The sequence below is a fragment of the Salvelinus fontinalis genome, chromosome 13 (genome assembly GCF_029448725.1).
Source record: "Salvelinus fontinalis isolate EN_2023a chromosome 13, ASM2944872v1, whole genome shotgun sequence".
NCBI classification, from domain to species: Eukaryota; Metazoa; Chordata; class Actinopteri; order Salmoniformes; family Salmonidae; genus Salvelinus; species Salvelinus fontinalis.
In genome coordinates, this window is record NC_074677.1 from 37,951,032 (window position 1) to 37,971,975 (window position 20,944).

Below are 20,944 nucleotides of genomic sequence, written 5' to 3' on the forward strand. Positions count from 1 at the left end.
CCCGTTGTATAAAACTGATAATGGAGAATATATTGGCACGGTTTGCCGGACCGAGACGTATCCTTCGAACACCGGCTTCTCTGGCATTATCACTTTAATAGAGGGCAGAAATTATTAAATATTAAATCATTGGACCTCTCACTAAAGGCTTCAGTCAAATATTGCTATTTTTAAAACAAGCCATAGAAAGCTGGTTGCAATTTCAATTTAATCTGCCAGAAAAGACAGAACAAATATTAGAAAAAATATTATGGTTAAAGGGAAATATACTAATTGATAAAAAAATATATATATATATATAAAAAATAGGACTGGTATGCCACACATGCAGTTAACAAATATATATAGAAATGTCTGCTCTATCCAAAATTATAACCAACTGATTGCATCATTACTGCAAAAATGGAGGAGGCAAGTGGAAAGAGGAGAAGGTAAGGAACTTGTCTGTCGGCCCTGCATTAAAATTGTGATAAGTAAAAAAGTATACCAGTTTCATTTAAGGACCAAAAAATGTATAGCTGCACCATACAGGTTGCAAAATAGTTTGGAGGAGATTTCCGATGTACCATTTCCATGGTACATGGTTATTGAACTGATACACAAAATGTTTTTAAATTTAAATTATTATACAGAACTCTTGCAACCAATAGAATGTTAAATATATTAGATTTATTGTTTTGGTACTGCCCATACTGTGTGTAGCTTGTTTTTGGTCGCAGGTTTGGGAATGGCTGAAAAATCTCACTTAAAACCATTTTAAATTCAGTCTAACACAAAAAAATGTGGAAAAGTCAAGGGTGTGAATACTTTCTGAAGGCACTGTAGCTCTATGCGTTTGTTATTTGAAACAATCCACAGAATTTTATTTTAAAGAAGCTAGTGATCCTCTGTGGCTAAGTCATGCTCTCTGGTGAAGTGCTTTGATTTTTTTTATTTAGGAGTAATGATATAATACTGGCAAAACATACATTTATTTTAGGTAAAGCCAGCATCTGAACAGTGCACTGTGCATCCGCCAACTTTCCTTTCCAATTCGCAAGAGACTGCTTGAAACCAGAGATCTGTATATAATGACGAGATGCTCATGTCTCCGCCCTAACAATGGGAGTCGTTGTCCCAAAGGCGAGAATGCAGGTGACAAGTTTAGGTCTGCATATTAAGCCCATAGAAACACACAGGGATTATTCTGGACAGATTTTGGCAAGAGTGAGCCCCTTTCGCTTCGTCTCTTCCTCTCTGCTTAAACTAACTCAACGGAGAAAGCATCGGAGCGAGCGAAACCGCGCCACTCTGTCTTACTATATGTAGCCCAGATATCTGATGCTGTCTGGTCAAAAAGAGTATGGCATCAGATACATGGGCTACACATACAGAGGCAGAGGGACACTGTTTCGCTCGCTCAGATGCTTTATTTGAGATTGATGCGTCTGTCTGTCGGCATGCGTCTCTGTCAAATAAATTATAAATATGTCTATATTTTACTTGGATGGGCAAGGAGGTAAGGTAGAGCGGGCCAAGCCCCCTAAGGCTTGCCAATAATGCCGGCTCTGTATGCCAGAGTATATATTTTTATTCTTAGAAGAGAGAGGGAGTTAAAAAGTTCATGCTAGCCCTCTCTGTGTACTGTATTCTCCACCAATCACTGGAGCTAATTAGAGGCATTATCTCTGGTCAGATGATGTTTACAGAGCAGTATACAAATCTTTGATGAAGCATTACGGCTACTCTGCCACAGATCAGTAAAACAAGTAGAGTTTGTCATAAAGCAACAGTTATTCTGAGAGAGAGAGAGTTAAAGTGCACACAAAGCTGGACCAGCAGTGTCCCATTGCCTCGAGACAATATTAAAGTGCCAGGGAAGTTTAATCTTATCAGTCGAGTGATACCTAATAGAAAAATTGTTATCACAGAGTTAAATTGAGACAATTTGGCATACCAATTGAAAAAAATATATGATTCATCTGTACTGTCTGAGGAATGTTCATGGTCATTTGTTTTGAGTCAAAGGAAACAAAGATCTGACCTCAACAGGGAAACTCTTCGAGGCACTTTATTTTCCCTAATGTCATAAAAACTACTTGGACCCATAAAACAGCTTTTATACGCCCTTGGTACACTCTAAATGTAACCCCTAGGTTCTCTGCCAATTTTCTGAAAATGAGGTTTCAATACACCAACAAGTAAACTAATTACATATGTTCTAATATGGACATATTGTATAACGGATTATATTGTCAATGGCTTACGAACATATATATTTTATTTCCTGTCTGTGTCTGACATACACTGAATGGACAAAACATTAAGGACACCTGCTCTTTCCATGATATAGACTGACCAGGTGAATCCAGGTGAAAGCTATGATTCCTTATTGATATCACTTGTAAAATCCCCTTCAATCATTGTAGATGGTTAAAGAAGGATTGTTAAGGCTTGAGACAATTGAGACTTGGATTGTGTATGTGTGCCATTCAGATGGTGAGTGGGTAAAACAAAATATTTAAGTGCATTTGAATGTGGTATGGTAGTAGGAGGTTTGTGTCAAGAACTGCAACGCTGCTGGGATTTTCACGCTCAACAGTTTCCCTTGTATATCAAGAAGGGTCCACCACCCAAGAGGGGGTGAGCAACTCAATATTAGGAAGGTGTTCTTAATGTTTTGAAACGTAGAAGTTGACCACTATTGATCAGATCATCAAAGAAACAAAGTCAGTAAGATCTCAGAGAGACTTACACTGACAGCAGCACTCTTGGCAATAGACGTCCTGCGTTTTAATAAACCATACTTTGATTTACGAGGAAACAATTGAATCAGCAGTGTAGAGTGCACTCTGCCTCGCCTGTCGTCTTCATCACTAATCCATCACTACTCAGAAAGCTACAGAGTTCAGTAATTAAACAAGCACTTGAGCTCATTTCCCCTAAATCAAGGGTGTTTAAACAAAAAAAAAGAGGCACTGTTTATCAAATGGTTGTCAAAAAGATACTGGATAACTGATCCAACATACTGTACATGTGTGGCTGGGACACCAGTGTGCACACGTTTTGATAAACGTGGCCCATTTATTTGTGAAACCACCTAAAATCGTTATTTTGGAACAAGACTAAAGAACATGAGGAAAATATACTGACTACTTTCAAGGATAGTCGAAAAATGTAATCGGTTTGTGGCAAATATGCAATATTTTTGCTTTCCTCACAGGGAAGCATCAAAAGTGCAAGCCTTTTTTGTTGTTGTTCATGCTTCACCAGTCATTCAGAATGTTTTGATGGGTCATTCACGTTGGGTTGGAAGACATTAGCGAGACTGGACATTATGGTGTCATTGATGTTCTAATGCTAGATCTCTGAGAGGATAGGACAATAGCAGAGTACCTTCCCCAGCCAGCCACCAGTGATTATCTAAAGACATACCGTGTGGATTAGATTGTTAAAGAAAAGCAGCCTTGGGCCTGTGGAGTCAGTTGAAGTCGATTATGTGCTGGTGTTAGGATGTCAGAGCCAATGGGCTCGGCTCAGCGATGTGTAACAGAACAAATCAGGCCTGCTTGACTGGAGCTGACCCCTCTGCCACTGAGTTTTAGTGTTATTGCAACTGACCGGATCTGACAGAAACGATTTTGCCTCAGAAAATTCAGAAACGCCAGTGCGTTTAGAGTCGCGCTGAGCAGGGAGAGGTAGGCTAGTAGTGGCTGCACTTAAACACAATGGGTCAAAAAGATATCAAGGCTGCTGAAGCATTCCTGACCAAGGACTACTTGATAAGGCTTTTATTCAACACACATTATATTCAGACGACCTTAAGAAAATGTTTATGGGGGGCCAAGGGAGGTTAATGTGAGCTGTAATGATTTCAGGCTCAGCAGGATAATCAATTCAGTGGTACTGGACAGGTCTCTTTCAGAAATTTACATGCTCCACAGCAAATATTTTATAAGCTTTTATTCCAAGTAAAAGGCACAAGTACAGTACAGTACCTCTTCTATATGTTGCATACTACGGAACGTTAAGCCCATGGAAAACACAATTGTTTGATTTTATCGCAGCACTGCAATACCCATTTCTAAATTGTAGATTAAGGAAAAGCCTCATTGCATTTAAGTGCCTTGTGAATCATTTGTATTCCATGCCAGGACTGTATTAAAGGGATACTTTGGGATTTTGGCAAGGATGACCCTTATCTTCTTCCCTAGTGTCAGAGTTTTATGTGTCTACTATGAAGGAAGTTAGAGATAGTTTCGTGAGCCAATGCTAGCTAGCGTTAGCGCAATGACTGGAAGTCTATGGGTATCTGCTAACATGGATACCCATAGACATTCAGTGATTGCACTAACTCTAGTTAGCAATTGTATTAGCACTAGTTAGCACCTTACTTCAAACTGCACTCAGTCATAAAAATGGTATCCACAAGTTCATCAGACTCTGGGGAAGTAGATAAATAGCCTCATTTCAAAAATCCAGAATTATCCCTTTAAACTATGAACAATCCATTAACAATTATGTTGAAATTTGTAAGCATAAATAAAATGTTTATAGATGGTGTAAAATAAGATACATCAGTAATGTAAAATGCCAGATACTCACATGTGATGAAGTAGTTGATGTTCTTTTTGAACTCCAGGCCCATGTAGTTTGGACTGAACTCCTGAAACTTGATGGTGAATTTGATGTCCTTCTCAGGTTTATTGCAGTTGACCAACACATTGGGGTCCATGACCGTGCTGCACTGGTCTGCCTGGTCCTTCTTCACCAGGTACAGTTTGTAAAACTCATATGGCCGCCCCATGTCTGCCTTTGGGCAGATAATGTCCAGCTTGTCCCCTATCTCTGGGTAGATCACCAAGCCCTTCCCATACTGAAATCTGAAACAGACAAAATATGACAGAGAAAGATTAAAATATTTCAAATATTCTAATAACCATACATGCAACGTTTGGGCATACATCACATTAATTGCGTAACAGTGTGTAATAACTCTGTAAAATGCCATTCTTCTCTTCACACAAGTGTTTTTTTTTCTGTTTCTGGCTGAACAGCGACTAAGGGGGGCATTCACACCAAATTGGCTTGGAGCGTTTTTTCCAAACTCTGGTGCGTTTATCTCCCTAGTTCAGTTCGTTTGGACTGGTCTACGCACTAAACAAAGCACCGTGGTTCGTTCAAAAAGGGTGGTCTCGGTCCGATTCAATTCATATAGTGGTGGTGTGGTTCTTTGCAGGTGAGAACGCAGTCCAGACCAAACACAGGAAAAAAGAACCAGAGTTGCGCAGTCATATTAGTTTGTTGACTGCGAGCATAATTTGACATCTTTGAAACATTGTGAGAGTTGATGCATTTAGGAGCACATCCAATGCAGACGGGGGCTATACCGGGAATATAGGCTACTGAATATAGCATATTCACTTCGCAGTTAGAGTGGCGATTGCGCTGTTTCCTCCCGCATGTTGTTGGAAAACCAAAGCGAAAGTAATATGAAGATTGGGAAACAAAAGTGATGCTTTATAATAATCATGGATGGATTTAACATTAACATTTTTGTCCAAAAAACGAATGACTTGCATGGGCACGTGGTTTTGTTTTGGAATTTTAGTTTGTTTGACATTTAGAAATGTGAAACCAACCGGACCAAATGAAAAAAAATACAAATAATCAAACTATTCTAACCGATTTGAACTATAGCTCAAAACTGTGTGAAAAGGCCCAAATATAGAGTCAATTGTTTGTTATTTCACTTCACTTAAAGCCGGTGCAAAATAAATCATGAGTGAATTCATTGTAAGGAACAGGTTAAGGGAAGCAGGGGCGGGTATTTACAACATCAAACACACAGATAACAACCGAGAGCCCAAGCAGTTATACGGTAAACACATGCATTAATTTACATTAATCCCCTTTGATTTAAAACACTGTAAACAAAGCAAACATCCCCTATCTTTACCTTAGCAAACATACAGCACATTGCCAGGGTAGATGTCAATAGGAAATCGGTATGACAGAGGGCTGCCCGGGTCCTGACTGAGCTTAATCTGCGCCCGGCGAGGGAGAGTACAGATAAACACACAGCACTGTGATGGTCAGATGGCATGCATGCCTTATCGAGATGCTCCACGCCTTATCTTTCACATTAATTTTGATATCTTCCCTCTAACTCAAAGCGACAGACACTGCTGAATTCTATTTGAGGATTTGGACCCGCTGATTGCCTTTGGTGTGTGATACTTCGAGTGGTTTCATTTCCTTTTTTTCTTCTTGATAAGAACCCTTAGGTCTGCCGACATGCTTAATCCACACAATTCATTATAAAAGAAGAACTGATGTAGGCAATATTTGATCTGGTACTGTAAGAAGTCAAACAAATCTGTGCTGAATGTATTTTTGTTCAGCTTAAAGTCTAAACAACCTTGTCCTAGTTACCAGAGTGACGTTGCTCAATTTGATAATGATGTATTTGGTTATGGTGGAGACGGAAAGGGACAATCTGATCCTTATTTACATTTGATTTGCATATACACTCTTCCAGACCAATTTCAACATGGTTAAATTGACAAGAAAACAGCTTTCATGACTCATCTTAATTAAGGCCCTGGTGGTTAGGAGGCTGACTAATACTCAACACACATACAATTAATCAACAGTCAGCATTGTCTGTCTGCTTTTATCTGTCTGTGAGAAACATTAGTTACGGTTTACTATGGTATCTTAGACAAAAGTACGTGCCCTGGTGCCACTATGTCAATCCACCATGGCTCGTTTAGTATCTAGTCTGCACCGACCCTGTTTCTCTACATGCTGTAATTAGGATCTCTCCCTCTCTCAGTTCTTCATTCTCTGGTTATATGTGGGATTACAGCTCTTTGCCATGCATTAAAAAGGGCCCCTTGTGCTCGCTAACAGCTTAGGAGTGATGATGATGCCGTATTATTCCCCATATACTGAAGCAGAACTGGCATACTATTACCATACTGTACATAAAGACAAAGCAGAGCGCACAGTCTGAAGTCAGTACAGTTTGCCTGGCCCTGCGGTTAGCTTGGTGTTGTCTTTGTTTCTCAGACAGTGGGTCCTCTGTTTGATTTGCCCTTATCCTCAGGCTTCTTCAGAGACTGATCAGATGTCTGGCTATAGTTTTCATATTGTCTACAATGTGTTTCTGAGCCAAAGGAAATGCATTCTTCAAAGTGTGTAGGCTACACAATGCAGCTCTGTTAGCAAACTTTCTCAAACTAAAGACTCGCATGCTTCGGTTCGGTTGGCGCCAGTATACACTTCCTCAAAAGTCAAGAAATCTGTCATTCATTTTTACGTTTTTGTCAAGGAGATCTTAGTCGTGCAATTTTACACCTAACTAAGATGTTTGGTGCAGTATTTCTCAAGTGATTTTTTTTTTCTTCATGGAAACGATTCATCTCTTATTGAATGACAACAAACACGTCATTAAAGAATCCCTATTATTGACCAATCACCAAAAACCAAAACGAACAAAAACGTCACAAAATGTCATAATATATGCACAAACTGTTCTGAACTGTTTCGGATGGGAAGCATGCGGATGTCTTAACATTCAAACCTCCACAAAGCAGCAATGCTCTCTCTGCTATAATCCTCTGTATTTATAAATCATGGGACCCTGGAAGGATAAGGTAAACGGCCAGGGGCCAGCACAAAGTAATGCGGCTAACAAAGGGTTCACTGCATTTGCGGTAACCGCAGACTAGCAACATACTGTATAAAAAAAGAAACCAAACCAACTGTATTTCAAACTAAAGTGACCAACACATAATTCATAGCTGTCTACAAAACCGACACTGATTGTCTCATTCTGCAGTCTCTCAGCAGTAGCCCCTTCTTCAGTTCACTTTTATGGCTTCACACAATCATCTCAAAATGGAGTACATCAATAGAAAAATATGACAAAAACCATATTAGATATCTCTCTATACACTGGCAGAGCAATTGTTGTTGATAGTTGGCCGACTCTGCGTGGGCCAACAAAAATAGAGAATAGTACATGAACAAAAACACCAACAATAAATACCCAAACCTGACTAAATGAACAACAGAGTGTAGATGGCAGAGAAGGATATAACTCAAGGATAACTTTAAAACCACATAATACCATGTCTGCTGCGGCTCTGTGCTGATTAGGATGTCTCAGGTTTTGTGACGCTTCTTTGCCTGCCTATTATTACTATTATTAACAATTTTACAAGTAGATGTCCAAACAGATTCTCCATTTCCTTTGTGCTGATCCAACAGGACTGCTAATCAGAAGAGCTAAGAGGCAGAGCAAAAGACTGTTCAGATTCAAGACTGAACACTGGAAATTACAGGTCATCTTCACGATTAAGGCTTTAGGCTCTGAATATCCTCCCACTACTTTAGTTTCCATAGGAAATGAGGTTTAAAGAGTGACAATTTAACATGGCAGGCAGGAGTTTATATTTTTATTCATCACTATTATTTTCAGGGACAGATATCAGCAGAGACAGTGGGGTATTATGTGTGTGTTAAAGTGGAATGAATATGAATGAGATTGATTGGCATATTCATCAGGAGTGCTCAATGATTGCCATTTCATTCAGTTTGCCGTCATACAAATCCTTTCATGTCTTTTCAATGGTCATTTTTCATCAGAGGAAGAATGGTATTATTACAGCCTTCTCCACAGTCAGTGGGGTTTTAAAGTGCTGTTATCTGCACATGCAGCTAGCACACCAGGATCTTTTTTCAGTTTAGGATGCATGGTGATCCTCAAATAAATGCATTATATAGAATATGGGTCCAAGCATGTTCAAATCACCATAACTCATTGTTACAACATAGAGATGTTTTACTCAAGGTCTTAAAAAAGGCTGAATCAAACAAGTAACTTACATTTACATAAACAATCACATGCAATAGTGGGGGAAAACAATGAATGGTCAGTCTCATTCTGGATAGTGATACAATGACAATAAGCAAAATAGCTATCAGCATAATAACATCTGCCACTATTGACTTGAAATTCAATTGTCAAGGTCTTGCAGGGCAGGGAAAAATAGCAATATTGCACTGAGTGCATTTGTGAAAACAGATAAAAAAGGAAGATTGGATTTGATTTCAATATTGAGCTAATCCTCCATGACCAGGTTGCCTCTCCTCCTGCTGTACGTTGCCACCCTGGGCCTGATGCTGCCTCCGCTTCGAGGCCCCTGAGATCCTGTTTAACATAATTAGGTACCAGGTCAACCCCTTATCACAGCCTCACATGCAAAATAAAATTAACTGGGGTCCAGCAGAGACACAATATGGTGACTGCTGCTCTCAATCTCAAGACACAGCCCCTCAAAGTCAATAATCTAATAAACATTAGAAAAACACCCAGTTTAAACCGTGGGGGAATTATTGCTTATAGATAAGGGGCTGCTAGATTAAGCCAGCTTCTGTTAACATTTTACAGTATTGTTATCTTAATGTTTGATCATTCTAAAAACATTGAGTGAGTGACAAGCTAAATTAACACTCCTTTAAAACAAACTTTGATTGTTCTCCTTGCTCTGAAATCGAAGCATAAAAATTAAGTCAATATTTTGTTTGAATGTTAAATTTATGTTTTAGGAGTCAACATATTTGCATTAAAATATACTTCCAAAGGCTACAACCTCAGGCGGACATTTGGCTCCATTATGGTCAAACACTGAATCACAGACATTCAATCAGCCTGTCAATGAAGATGTCAACTTCTGTGAACCATCACTGATACATGCCTCTGGTTGAACAAACCAAGCAGACATCTAATCAAATAAAACACAAATGTCCCAGTATCTTTCTCACTGCTAGCAAAACTACTTAATCAAATATGTCAAATATACCAGGTGCAAGGGGACAAACTCAAGCAATATGAGCAAAGTTGAAGAAGCAAACTGATCTCCATTGTCTGTGCTGCTCATTATCAAACTGTGGAAAGACTGAAAAAATAGCCCTCCTTTGTTCTCCACTCATTTGGGCCTCCTACACACTTAGAGCCTAGGCAGTTCCATTCAGGCTTTGGAGGAGACAAGGCCTCATTCTCTCGCCAATCGGATTTACAAGATGCACCATTAGGGCATAAACAAGTTGCCATGGAAATGTTATGATTGTTGCGCAATCTGTCCCTTTTCCTCTCCCTCCTTCCCCCCCATCATCTCTGATTGAAAATGATTAAACAGTATACAGCTGTAGGGAGGGAAAATATGTTATCTTATTCAAAATGAAGGTAAAGACTTACATGTACTTTCGTCTGTGACTAAAATGTGAAGTCAATTTATTCAAAGCCAGGAAAATAATATAAAATGTAGGTTTGAAGTTACATTGTATGCGATACAACCCCACCCACAGAGTGACAAATGACAAACTTCATAGGGCATCATTATCACAGCGTTCTGCTTTTCTCATTTTAACATGAAGCACCCAGGTTCTCTCTCTCTCTCTCTTTACCAATTAAAGAGCTACAATTCGTAGTCCATGCAAATGAAGTTTATTCATTCACATGCTCTCACAATGCTACCGATCTCTTCTCACAGCCAAGGGGGAAAGGAGCTCTCATAAGTGGCATCGCCACACTCTCCTCCCCCCTTCATACATTCCAAGGGGGAATTCAAGCACATGACTTGGCAGACCCCTCCATCCCACAATGCCTCTCTGCTGGAGGATTTAGGCTATCCAATGGAATATCAGAGAGCAGTGCAACTGGTCTGACACTCTAAAGCAGTCACCATTCATACAACACTCTCAATAGGCCTCGGGCTAGCTAGAAGGCAGGATACACTCTACATTCAAACATGCACTTTGCATACTTAGTTATTTAATATATAGATATAATGATCGGTACATTTGAGTTGAAGACAAAATTGACTATGCAAACTTGCTATTGACTACTTTTTTTTTGCAGTTGAAGGATGTTGGGCTCTCTGAAAGAAACGTTTCTTTATTTCACCATAAGTACTTTTCCCCTAGTCCTATTTTCAATGTTGGCTAAAAATGGAGATTGGCAGGTATCGTTTTCCTTCATGCCTGCAAATCATTAACTAACAGAAAAACATCTTTTTGCTCTGACAGTAATTTGAGGGTAAGGGAACCGCAACCCAAATGAGCTGTTATGCAGAGAGGGAAGAAAAACAAATGCCTCAAAAAAGAAAATCAACACACATCAAATCTTAAAAACATTTTCTGCAAGTCCGTGTTTGTGTTATAATACTGAACAAAAATATAAACGCAACATGTAAAGTTAAGCAATTTTTCAAAAAGCTTATTTCTCTCAAATTTTGTGCACAAATTTGCATACATCCCTGTTAGTGAGCATTTCTCCTTTGCCAAGATAATCCATCTACCTGACAGGTGTGGCATTTCAAGAAGCTGATTAAACAGCACAATAATTACACAGGTGCACCTTGTGCTGGGGACAATAAAAGGCCACTCTAAAATGTGCATTTTTGTAACACAAAACAATGCCACAGATGTCTAGTTTTGAGGGAGCGTGCAAACGGCATGCTGACTGTAGGAATGTCCACCAGAGCTGTTGCTAGAGAACTGAATGTTAATTTCTCTACCATAAGCAGCCTCTGTTGTTTTAGAGAATTTGGCAGTACGTCCAACCGGCTTCACAACCGCAGACCACGTGTACCCACACCAGCCCAGGACCTCCACATCCAGCTTCTTCACCTGAGGGATCGTCTGAGGCCAGCCACCCGGACAGCTGGTGAAACTGAGGAGTATTTCTGTCTGTAATAAAGCCCTTTTGTGGGGAAAAACTCATTCTGGTTGGCTAGGCCTGGCTCCCCAGTGGGTGGGCCTGGCTCCCAAGTGGGCGGGCCTATGTCCTCCAAGGCCCACCCATGGCTGCACCCCTGCCCAGTCACATGAAATCCATAGATTAGAGTCTCATTTATTTCTTTAAATTGACTGATTTCCTTCAATGAACTGTAACTCAGTAAAATGGTTGAAATTGTTGCATGTTGCGTTTATATTTTTGTTCAGTATATATTTCAGATATGGATGTTGCTTTCCTGTCCAAAAGATTGCATCTGAAACAGTTAGTACCGGTCAATAAATTATTACTGTAGCGTTATAAAAACGATTGCCATACTTACACATTTTCTGTTTGTTTTGCTTCAGGTTGATTCTGGTTGTACTTCATATAATTGCCAAGCGGAACATATCATGTAAACAGAAATGTACAGCCATTCATGAGGTACACTATAAAAAGGCCTGTGATATCATTCACCCCTAAACCAATTCCTTGGTTAAGGTTGCTCAAATACAGACTGGTCATTGTTTAGAGTTCTGTGTGGAATAATGGCTTTTGTGTCAATGGGCTACACTGTGGTTTACAGAGGCCCTCATGCCACATACATCACAGTGCTCTGCCTTAAGTATCACAGCAATTTCAACGAACCAAGACATTTTGCCCTCAACAAGGATTTGTAAAGCAGATGGCCAGTTAGTGTCCGGTGGTGGAAAAGGTACCCAATTGTCATACTTGAGTAAAAGTAAAAAGGTACCTTAATAGGGGCTCCCGAGTGGCGCAGCGGTCTAAGGCACTGCTTCTCAGTGCTAAAGGCATCACTACAGTCCCTAGTTCGAGTTTCATAGGGCGGCACATAATTGAAGAATTTGTTCTTAACTGACTTGCCTGGTAAAATAAATAGAAAATAACAAGCAAAAGTGAAAGTCACCCAGCAAAATACTACTTCAGTAAAAGTCTAAAAGTATCTGAGGTTTGTATGTAAGTACAGTGGTGGAAAAGGTACTGAATTGTCATACTTGAGTAAAAAGTAAAAGCTATACATCAAATTCATTATATTAAGCAAACCAGATGGTTATTTGTTATATATTTTCCCCCAGATATCCAGGGGCACACTCCAACCCTCAGACATCATTTACAAACGTAGTATTTGTGTTTAGTGAGTCGGTGCGTGAATTGGACCATATTGCTGTCCTACCTGAACATTTGAAATGTAACAAGCACTTTTGGGTGTCAGGGAAATGTATGGGAGTAAAAAGTACATATTTCCTTTAGGAATGTTGTGGAGTAAAAGTAGTCAGAAATATAAATAGTAAAGTACAGATACCCCCCAAAAATAACTTAAGTACTACTTCAAACTATTTTGACTTAGTTACAGAGGATCGGGCACCGAGGTGTCATGCCCATAGGGGGCACAGGGCTCCTTATGGGCTCCCGAGTGGTGCAGCGGTCAGGCACTGCATCTTAGTGCAAGAGGCGTCACTGCAGTCCCTGGTTCGAATCCAGGCTGCATCACATCTAGCTGTGGTTGCTAGTCCCATAGGGTGGAGCACAATTGGCCCAGTGTTGTCTGGGTTTGGCCAGGGTAGGCTGTCATTGTAAATAAGAATTTGTTCTTAACTAACTTGCCTAGTTAAATAAAAAGAATAGGGGCACATGCCCTCTCAGATTTGTCCTGCAAAAAAAACATTGCCACTTAGCAATTGTATGAAGTTGGCTTTAGCTAGCCCAGATAGGTTCCCAATCTACCAACCTCATAACTAGCTGTCAAGAAGCCATTTCAGGTTATCATTCAAGTTAGAGTAGCCAACTATCTTAGTTGACATGCCTGCTGACAAGGTTGGTAGACTAAATGTACTACATGTAAGCAAACAATAACTAAATTAACTGATTAAGTGTCACATTCCTTTCAATCTTTTACCCAGATTTTAGCATATTTAGTTTCTTTAAACAAGAACCACCAGTCAGGAGGATACAGACATCTTTTTTTACATAGATTTATGCATAATTATTAAGGCTCTAGATTGCAGGAAAAGGCTGTTTCGGACCACACCCCAGCCATCCTCACGTATTTTGTGCCCCCTCAGATTTTTGGGGTGCATGATGCCCCTGATCAGGCACAGTTAAACAGCTAGAGGGCTGGTAATGTGTTATCATAAAGTTGCCAAACCTCACTGAAATGTTCAAATACATATCGAAGAAGGAAGGGTAAACCCTGGGGCAACAGATGCCCCCAACAGACGGAGAGAGATAATCACCCTCCTTACTAAATTTGCTTTTACGTCTATTCTGGTCTCCAGTGCATGGAGCTGCCTGAGATTACAGTGATACAGTAATTGGCAACATGGCTGTGACTCTTCCAGATCAAGAGCCCAGTTTGGAGTATATCAGTTCTCGTGGGCTGGAGACTGAAGCCCAAGGCTGGCTGTGTGAATTATCGAATGATCCCAATTACCTTCAAGCAGGCTAAGGATTCTGCAAAAGGCCAGTGGCAGTATGAAGAGTTGTCACTGTGACTGGGGTTTGATTCAGTGTAGTAACATCCTCCTACACATTGAACAGTGACCAATGGCTAAACCTAATAATTCACTGGACAATTATCAGTCACATCATAGAAGTGCACAGCAGACAAGTTGAATGGAGAGAAATCATATCTGTCTACTACATAGTGCTTAAACACATATAAACTTGTATAAACATGCATGCATATCCACGCTAAAAACACTTGATATAGGGTATCAGACACAGAAGCAGAAAAGTGCCTGCTGTATGACTAATTTAGACATTCCCTTTTCAATTGAAAATCTTTCCACACATCATTCTTGTCGTATGAGTAAATATGTCCCAGCTTATGCTGTAAAATACAAACAAGATTTCTAAATGATAAATTCCACATAGAAATGAGAGTGGAATTCACCACATAAAATTCACCACCATAAAAATACAACTCGGCAACTGAGGCAAGCATGAACATCAAATGGACTTTTAAAGCCTACATCTGAGGGGTGGTAACTCTTTTAAACAACTATGCCACTCTGACCACAAGGGCCTCGTACCAAAAACTTTGTTTAAATAATTTTTTTCTGAAATGTGGAAATACTGACTTATCTACACTCTTAAATCTAGATACAAAAATGAGTACAGTAAATAAAATCTAGGTCCATTCTAAGCAGGCTGGAGACAGAGTTAATCCAGGGTCACTGTGGTCCTGAGAGACACGTTTTCAGTCCTGGAGGAAGCCCAACCCCAGATGGACTGATCTGCTGAGGAAACCGACTACAGGCTGTAGACCCAGGGTGCCTAGTGGCAGCCCAGCCCAGCCAGCTAAGGTCAGCCCAGCTGACCAGGCCTGATCTGAATGGTGGCCAAAACACACTGAGTGATAGAAGAGCGCTCCATACCACAAGGTCCTCAGGATGCTCCTTAAATGTTTTTTTTTTTAGGCGTCTGCCTCTGACTGTGATATGTGCTTCTAATGAGGATATATCAGCGTGGCCTCATGGAGACAGGGATGACATGATGAGACATGCTGTGTTATAATATGCAGGGGTAAACAGACTATTACCTGGGATCGGAGAGGAAGGTGACATCCATACCCTGCTACTCGATAAGAGGGGAAGATTTTCTGTTCACTATCAAAAGAGCTTTGACAACATTTCTCTGTGATGTGTTTCTGAGGCAGGTGCCCTGGATAACGTACCAGGAATATATTTGGCTGCATGGCACATGGAAATAAATGTATCACACATTTACCACAGGAGACTACTAGCTAGCACTAGCTATGGACATACATTTGAATCAGAGGTATTTCCAGTATACGAAACGGTCAACCATTGTTTGGGTTCATGTATCGTTCTGCGATAGCAAAGAAGGCAAAACAAAGACAACCTAATTTCAATATCCTCCAACACAGACCAATGCAAAACTAAAACCACCATAAAGATGTTCAGATAGTGCCTCTTCTGTTGTTGCATCCCTTCAAGGGTACTAGGAAAAGTGTATAGAAAGAAATGTATACAAATCAACGGGGCATATAAGAAGCACAACTTTTTAAACTTATTTTAAAAAGTTGCCTCAACACTGCTTCCACAACTCATGTGTTCTCGGCTTCTTTCTCAGTTTTGCCTTGGTTTGGGGAAGGTAATTAGCTACTTTGAGTCCAGCAAGGCAGCATAATTTGTCTTGCTCACGCCCAGCAGCACAGAAGCAAGTCATTGCTGATAATAAGTCTGAAGAACGCATATGACCTTAGAACTGTTCCCATAAAAGCATGGCAACAGTAGCTCAGGACAAAACCTGACAGGCAGGCAAGATTCATAATGCAACTGAACAAACTATAAGGGGTATAATGTTTTTTATTTATTCTCTACCCCCTTGTAACAGTGTTCAATATTTATCTTTCTTTGTTAGGAAATGGACCATCACAACTATTGTTCAAGCCTCAATTGGACAAGCAAAGCATTCCTGGGGCAGGTTCCCCAGATACGTTCATGACTTCTGCCCACATTCCCATCGCTTTGGTTAGGAGGAGAGAATGCCACAGGTCAGAGGAATGAGACGATGAGGCTGGCTCCTGTCACGTTCCTGACCTGTTTTCTGTTGTTTTGTATGTGTGTGATGGTCAGGGCGTGAGTTTTGGGTGGGCAGTCTATGTTTTCCGTTTCTATGTTGGTTTTGGGTTGCCTGGTATGGCTCTTGATTAGAGGCAGGTGTTTTGCGTTTTCCTCTAATTGAGAGTCATATTAAAGTAGGTTGTTCTCACTGTTTGTTTGTGGGTGATTGTCGCTGTGTCTGTGTATTTTGCACCACACGGTACTGTCTCGTCTCGTTCGGTCGTTCCTGTTTATGTGTTCCTCGTTTCATGTAAGTTCATAGTTTAGGTCTGTCTAGTTCATTTTGTTATTTTGTTAAATATTTCAAGTGTATTTCGTTTTCGTGTTTTTCCGTCTTGTCAATAAAACATTATGTATTCATCACCCGCTGCGCCTTGGTCTACTCACTCACCGAAAGAGAGCCGTTACAGCTCCTTTCTTCCCCCTTTAGGTTTGACATGGAATACGTGATTGGCAGCTCTCTTTACTTTCCCCCAGTCAGAAAAATATCTCAATAATACAATCTGACTCCGACCAGTCCACTGGCAACAAGTTACTGTACATATGATTCTAAGTAAGAACATTCTCCATTATTTTGAGGTAATACATTAGCAATGTACATACAGCTTTAAGATGTATTTGTCAACAAATATGATTCATAGTATTTCCAAATGTTACACTCGCTACATTTCCTATCTGAGAGACTGCAGTCTTGCTTGAGGCGAAAACAAACCTTTCAGTGGATGTAGAATATTGCTCACTGACATTCCCAGGCAGCATTTGATGTGAGTGAGGGTGATCTGAATTCAGCGGGAATTTTCATAGACTGTACTGTTACAGGAAGGACTTAAATCAGTGGTTTTAAGTACTTCAGTAAAAAATACTTTAAAGTACTACTTAAGTATACTGAGCAAAAATGTAAATGCAACATGTAAAGTGTTGGTCCCATGTTCCATGAGCTGAAATAACAGATCCCAGACATTTTTCATACGCACAAAAAGCTTATTTAAAAAAATAATACATTAAAGAAAAGTGCACAAATTTGTTTACAAACTTGTTAGTGAGCATCTCTCCTTTTCCAAGATAATCCATCCACCTGACAGGTGTGGCATATCAAGAAACTAATTAAACAGCATTATCATTACACAGGTGCACCTTGTGTTGGGGACAATAAAAGGCCACTCTAAAATGTGCTGTTTTGTCACACAATGCAACAGATGCCTCAAGTTTTGAGGGAGTGTGCAATTGGCATGCTGACTGCAGGAATGTCCACCCGAGCTGTTGCCAGAGAATTTAATTTTAATTTCTCTACCATAAGCCACCTCCAAAGTAGTTTTAGAGAATTTGGCAGAACGTCCAACCGGCCAGATGGCAGACAACGTGTATAGCGTTGTGTGGTTGAGCGGTTTGCTGATGTCAAAGTTGTAAACAGAGTGCCCCATGGTGGCGGTGTGTTTATGGTATGGGCAGGCATAAGCTACGGACAATGAACACAATTTAATTTTATTGATGGCATTTTATATGCACAGAGATACCGTGACAACGTGATCCTGAGGCCCATTGTCGTGCCATTCATCCGCCACCATCACTTCATGTTTCAGCATGATAATGCACAGCCACATGTCGCAGGGATCTGTACACAATTCTTGGAAGCTGAAAATGTCCCCAGTTCTTTCATGGCTTGCATACACACCAGACATGTCACGCATTGAGCATGTTTGGGATGCTCTGGATCGACGTGTATGACAGCATGTTCATGTTCCCGCCAATATCCAGCAACTTCGCACAGCCATTGAAGATGAGTGGGACAACATTCCATTGGCCACAATCAACAGCCTGATCAACCCTATGTGAAGGAGATGTCGCACTACATAAGGCAAATGGTGGTCACACCAGATACTGACTGGTTATCTAATCCAAGCCACTACTTTTTTTCAAGATATCTGTGTCCAACAGATGCATATCTGTATTCCCAGTCATGTGAAATCCATAGAGTAGGGCCTAATGAATTTATTTCAATTGACTGATTTCCTTATATGAACTGTAACTTTACTATTTATATTTTTGACAACTAACTTTTACTCCACTAGATTCCCAAAGAAAAGATATGTACTTTTTACTCACATACAGTTTCCCTGACACCCAAAAGTACTTGTTACATTTCGAGTGCTTAGCAGGACAGGAAAATGGTCCAATTCACACACTTATCAAGAGCACATCCCTGGTCATCCATACTGCCGCTGATCTGGTGGACTCATGAAACACAAATGCTTTGTTTGTGCCGTCTGGCTTGATTAATAAGGAATGTGAAATGATTTATACTTTTGGTACTTAAGTATATTTGAGCAATTACATTTACTTTTGATACACAAGTATATTTAAACCAAATACTTAGACTTTTACTAGTATTTTACTGGGTGACAGTCATTTTTACTTTAGTCATTTTCAAGTAAGGAAACTTTACTTTTACTCAAGTATGAAAATGAGATACTTTTCCCACCACTTGGACTTAATGAGGATCTGGCACCGTGATGGTGTTGCTGATCAGGTTACACACAGAACTGATTCCCCTCTGCCCAAAAACCAGCAAATAAACAGGTTTTACTTGGCAAACTAGAAGAATGGATAACCTGAGTAGCCTGAGAGACCCATGTCAATGACCATCATATAAATTCCATTAGGGTGAATAAAAAAAGTCCCTAGCCTTGGATTTAAGACAGACGGGTAATGTGATCAATTGATTTGCTCAATGAGCTGCATTGGCATGAATGGTGTCTTCTATCCTATAACAGGAATCTGTAGCACTAATTCACCATTAGAGAAGACAGAACTAAATCATTTGGCAGTAATAGCTGATATTGAAGCTGCCGACTGTGACTAGTCTGCCTAGCTAACACCTCTTCTAAGAAAAAAAATTGGGAGGCTCACAAAACACCTGGTTCAGTGCAAGTTGAAACATCTATGACACAACAGCCATTTGATTGTCAAGGCTTGTCTCAGGAACATGGAAAGACTGCAATAAAACTATATCAAGCACAGATCATTTTCTAGAGGAGCATTACACCACTTTACATGTTGAGCCCTGCACAACCGAAAAGTAATTTCTAATGTGTTTAACCAAAACCCACCAAATGCACACATAAAATCAAAGTAAGTACATGTCTTGGCCTGACCAGATTTGTGTCTGATGGCCCTCGTCCCCGTATTAACTACCAAACCAAAAGAGACTCCTTTCAGAGTCAAGCCGGGGATGAGAAAAGAACATGGGGTAATTGTACACAAGGGAACAAAAAGGAGCCCAGCCTGTCATTGGGAAAGACAACTCAATCTCATATTGGTTACTTGAGAGTAACACAATGTAACAATTCCACTGTGGGGATCACAGTTGATTAGAGGGCATAGCTTGTGATCATATCAACATCTAAAATGGACCCTTTATATCACACTGCTGGTCTGTCTTGTATAACCAGGTGACATCTAAATAAATGCAAATAGAATCTCCACCCAACACGTGGGAACATTCTGTTCACTGTCAAGAGGAAACGAGGTTAAAACAACTTATTGACCTTTCCAGCACTTTGTGTGATTCTCTGTCACACTGGTTGTGAACTAGTTAGACCCCAAAGCAATGACATACATTTGCTGTCTATCTGCCTATTAGCAGTGATACATAGGAGGGACTTTACAGAAACAGCTGACCACAGAACAATGGTAATAAAGGGGATAATTGTATATTATTTGACACAATGTAATCTCAATCTTCTCAACACACTCAATGGAAAGGTCAACCAGTAAACAAAAATATAGCTTAAGAGTAAGACTAGACAGATGTGTATAGAACATACTACATTTGCTAATGCACCATTTCATTTGAATAGCTAATAACAAAAAGGCAAATCTCTCTTGTGAAACTAGAGTTTCAACATTATCTGACAGGAGTCAGAAGAAACAGGAGCAGTCTAAACAAAGCTGTTGTGATAGTGTTGGAACAGGCCTGCTTTAGTGCCTGGGGTGTGTATTACAGCTCTGGTCTGACAGACAGAAAGTTGACAGTCCTGTTCTAACGTTGTTGTTTCAGTAGGGTTGTTCCCTTTTTAATTATAGTCTTCTCAAGAAACAATTTGTTTTTGTTTTTGAGGAACAGCTGGCTAATAGCTTAAGACAGCAGGGGGAAAGACACGCTATTAGGGAAGCTATATTATCACCATTAGTACCATCTGCAACAGATACTGGGCCTTAATCTCACTGAGATCGGCCACATTGACACCCGAGCCTTCCTCTACCCAACAAGTCTTCCCTTTTCTGGAGACAGCTGCAACCTTGCCTTGCAATGTGACTGTGGACACGCACTGTTCTTCTAGCACTTGACCAGAACACGGATACAAAGTGATAACTGTGCTTAAGCAGACAATGCCAAATGCAGAAGACCACCACAGCCATAACGGCAACTTTTTTCCCCGGGAATGTCTTAATGAAATATTGCACAAGACTAGTTCATCCTCTTTATTAAGATTTAGAAATTAAACTCTAACCATGTGATGTTTTCTACATGTTTGATTCTTGGAGATTTGATTCTACCCTGGTTCTGCTT

The 20,944-nt window shown here is 40.1% G+C and overlaps 1 protein-coding gene across 1 annotated transcript in view; it reads right to left on the reverse strand.

Annotated features, from left to right (window-relative positions):
- The window catches only part of LOC129868618 (ephrin-B1-like), an 87,326-nt gene that overhangs the window by 40,990 nt on the left and 25,392 nt on the right, over positions 1–20,944 (reverse strand). The window contains exon 2 of the mRNA XM_055942752.1: positions 4,585–4,862. Within this exon, the coding sequence (XP_055798727.1) occupies positions 4,585–4,862 (278 nt within the window). The remainder of the gene's footprint in view (positions 1–4,584; positions 4,863–20,944) is intronic.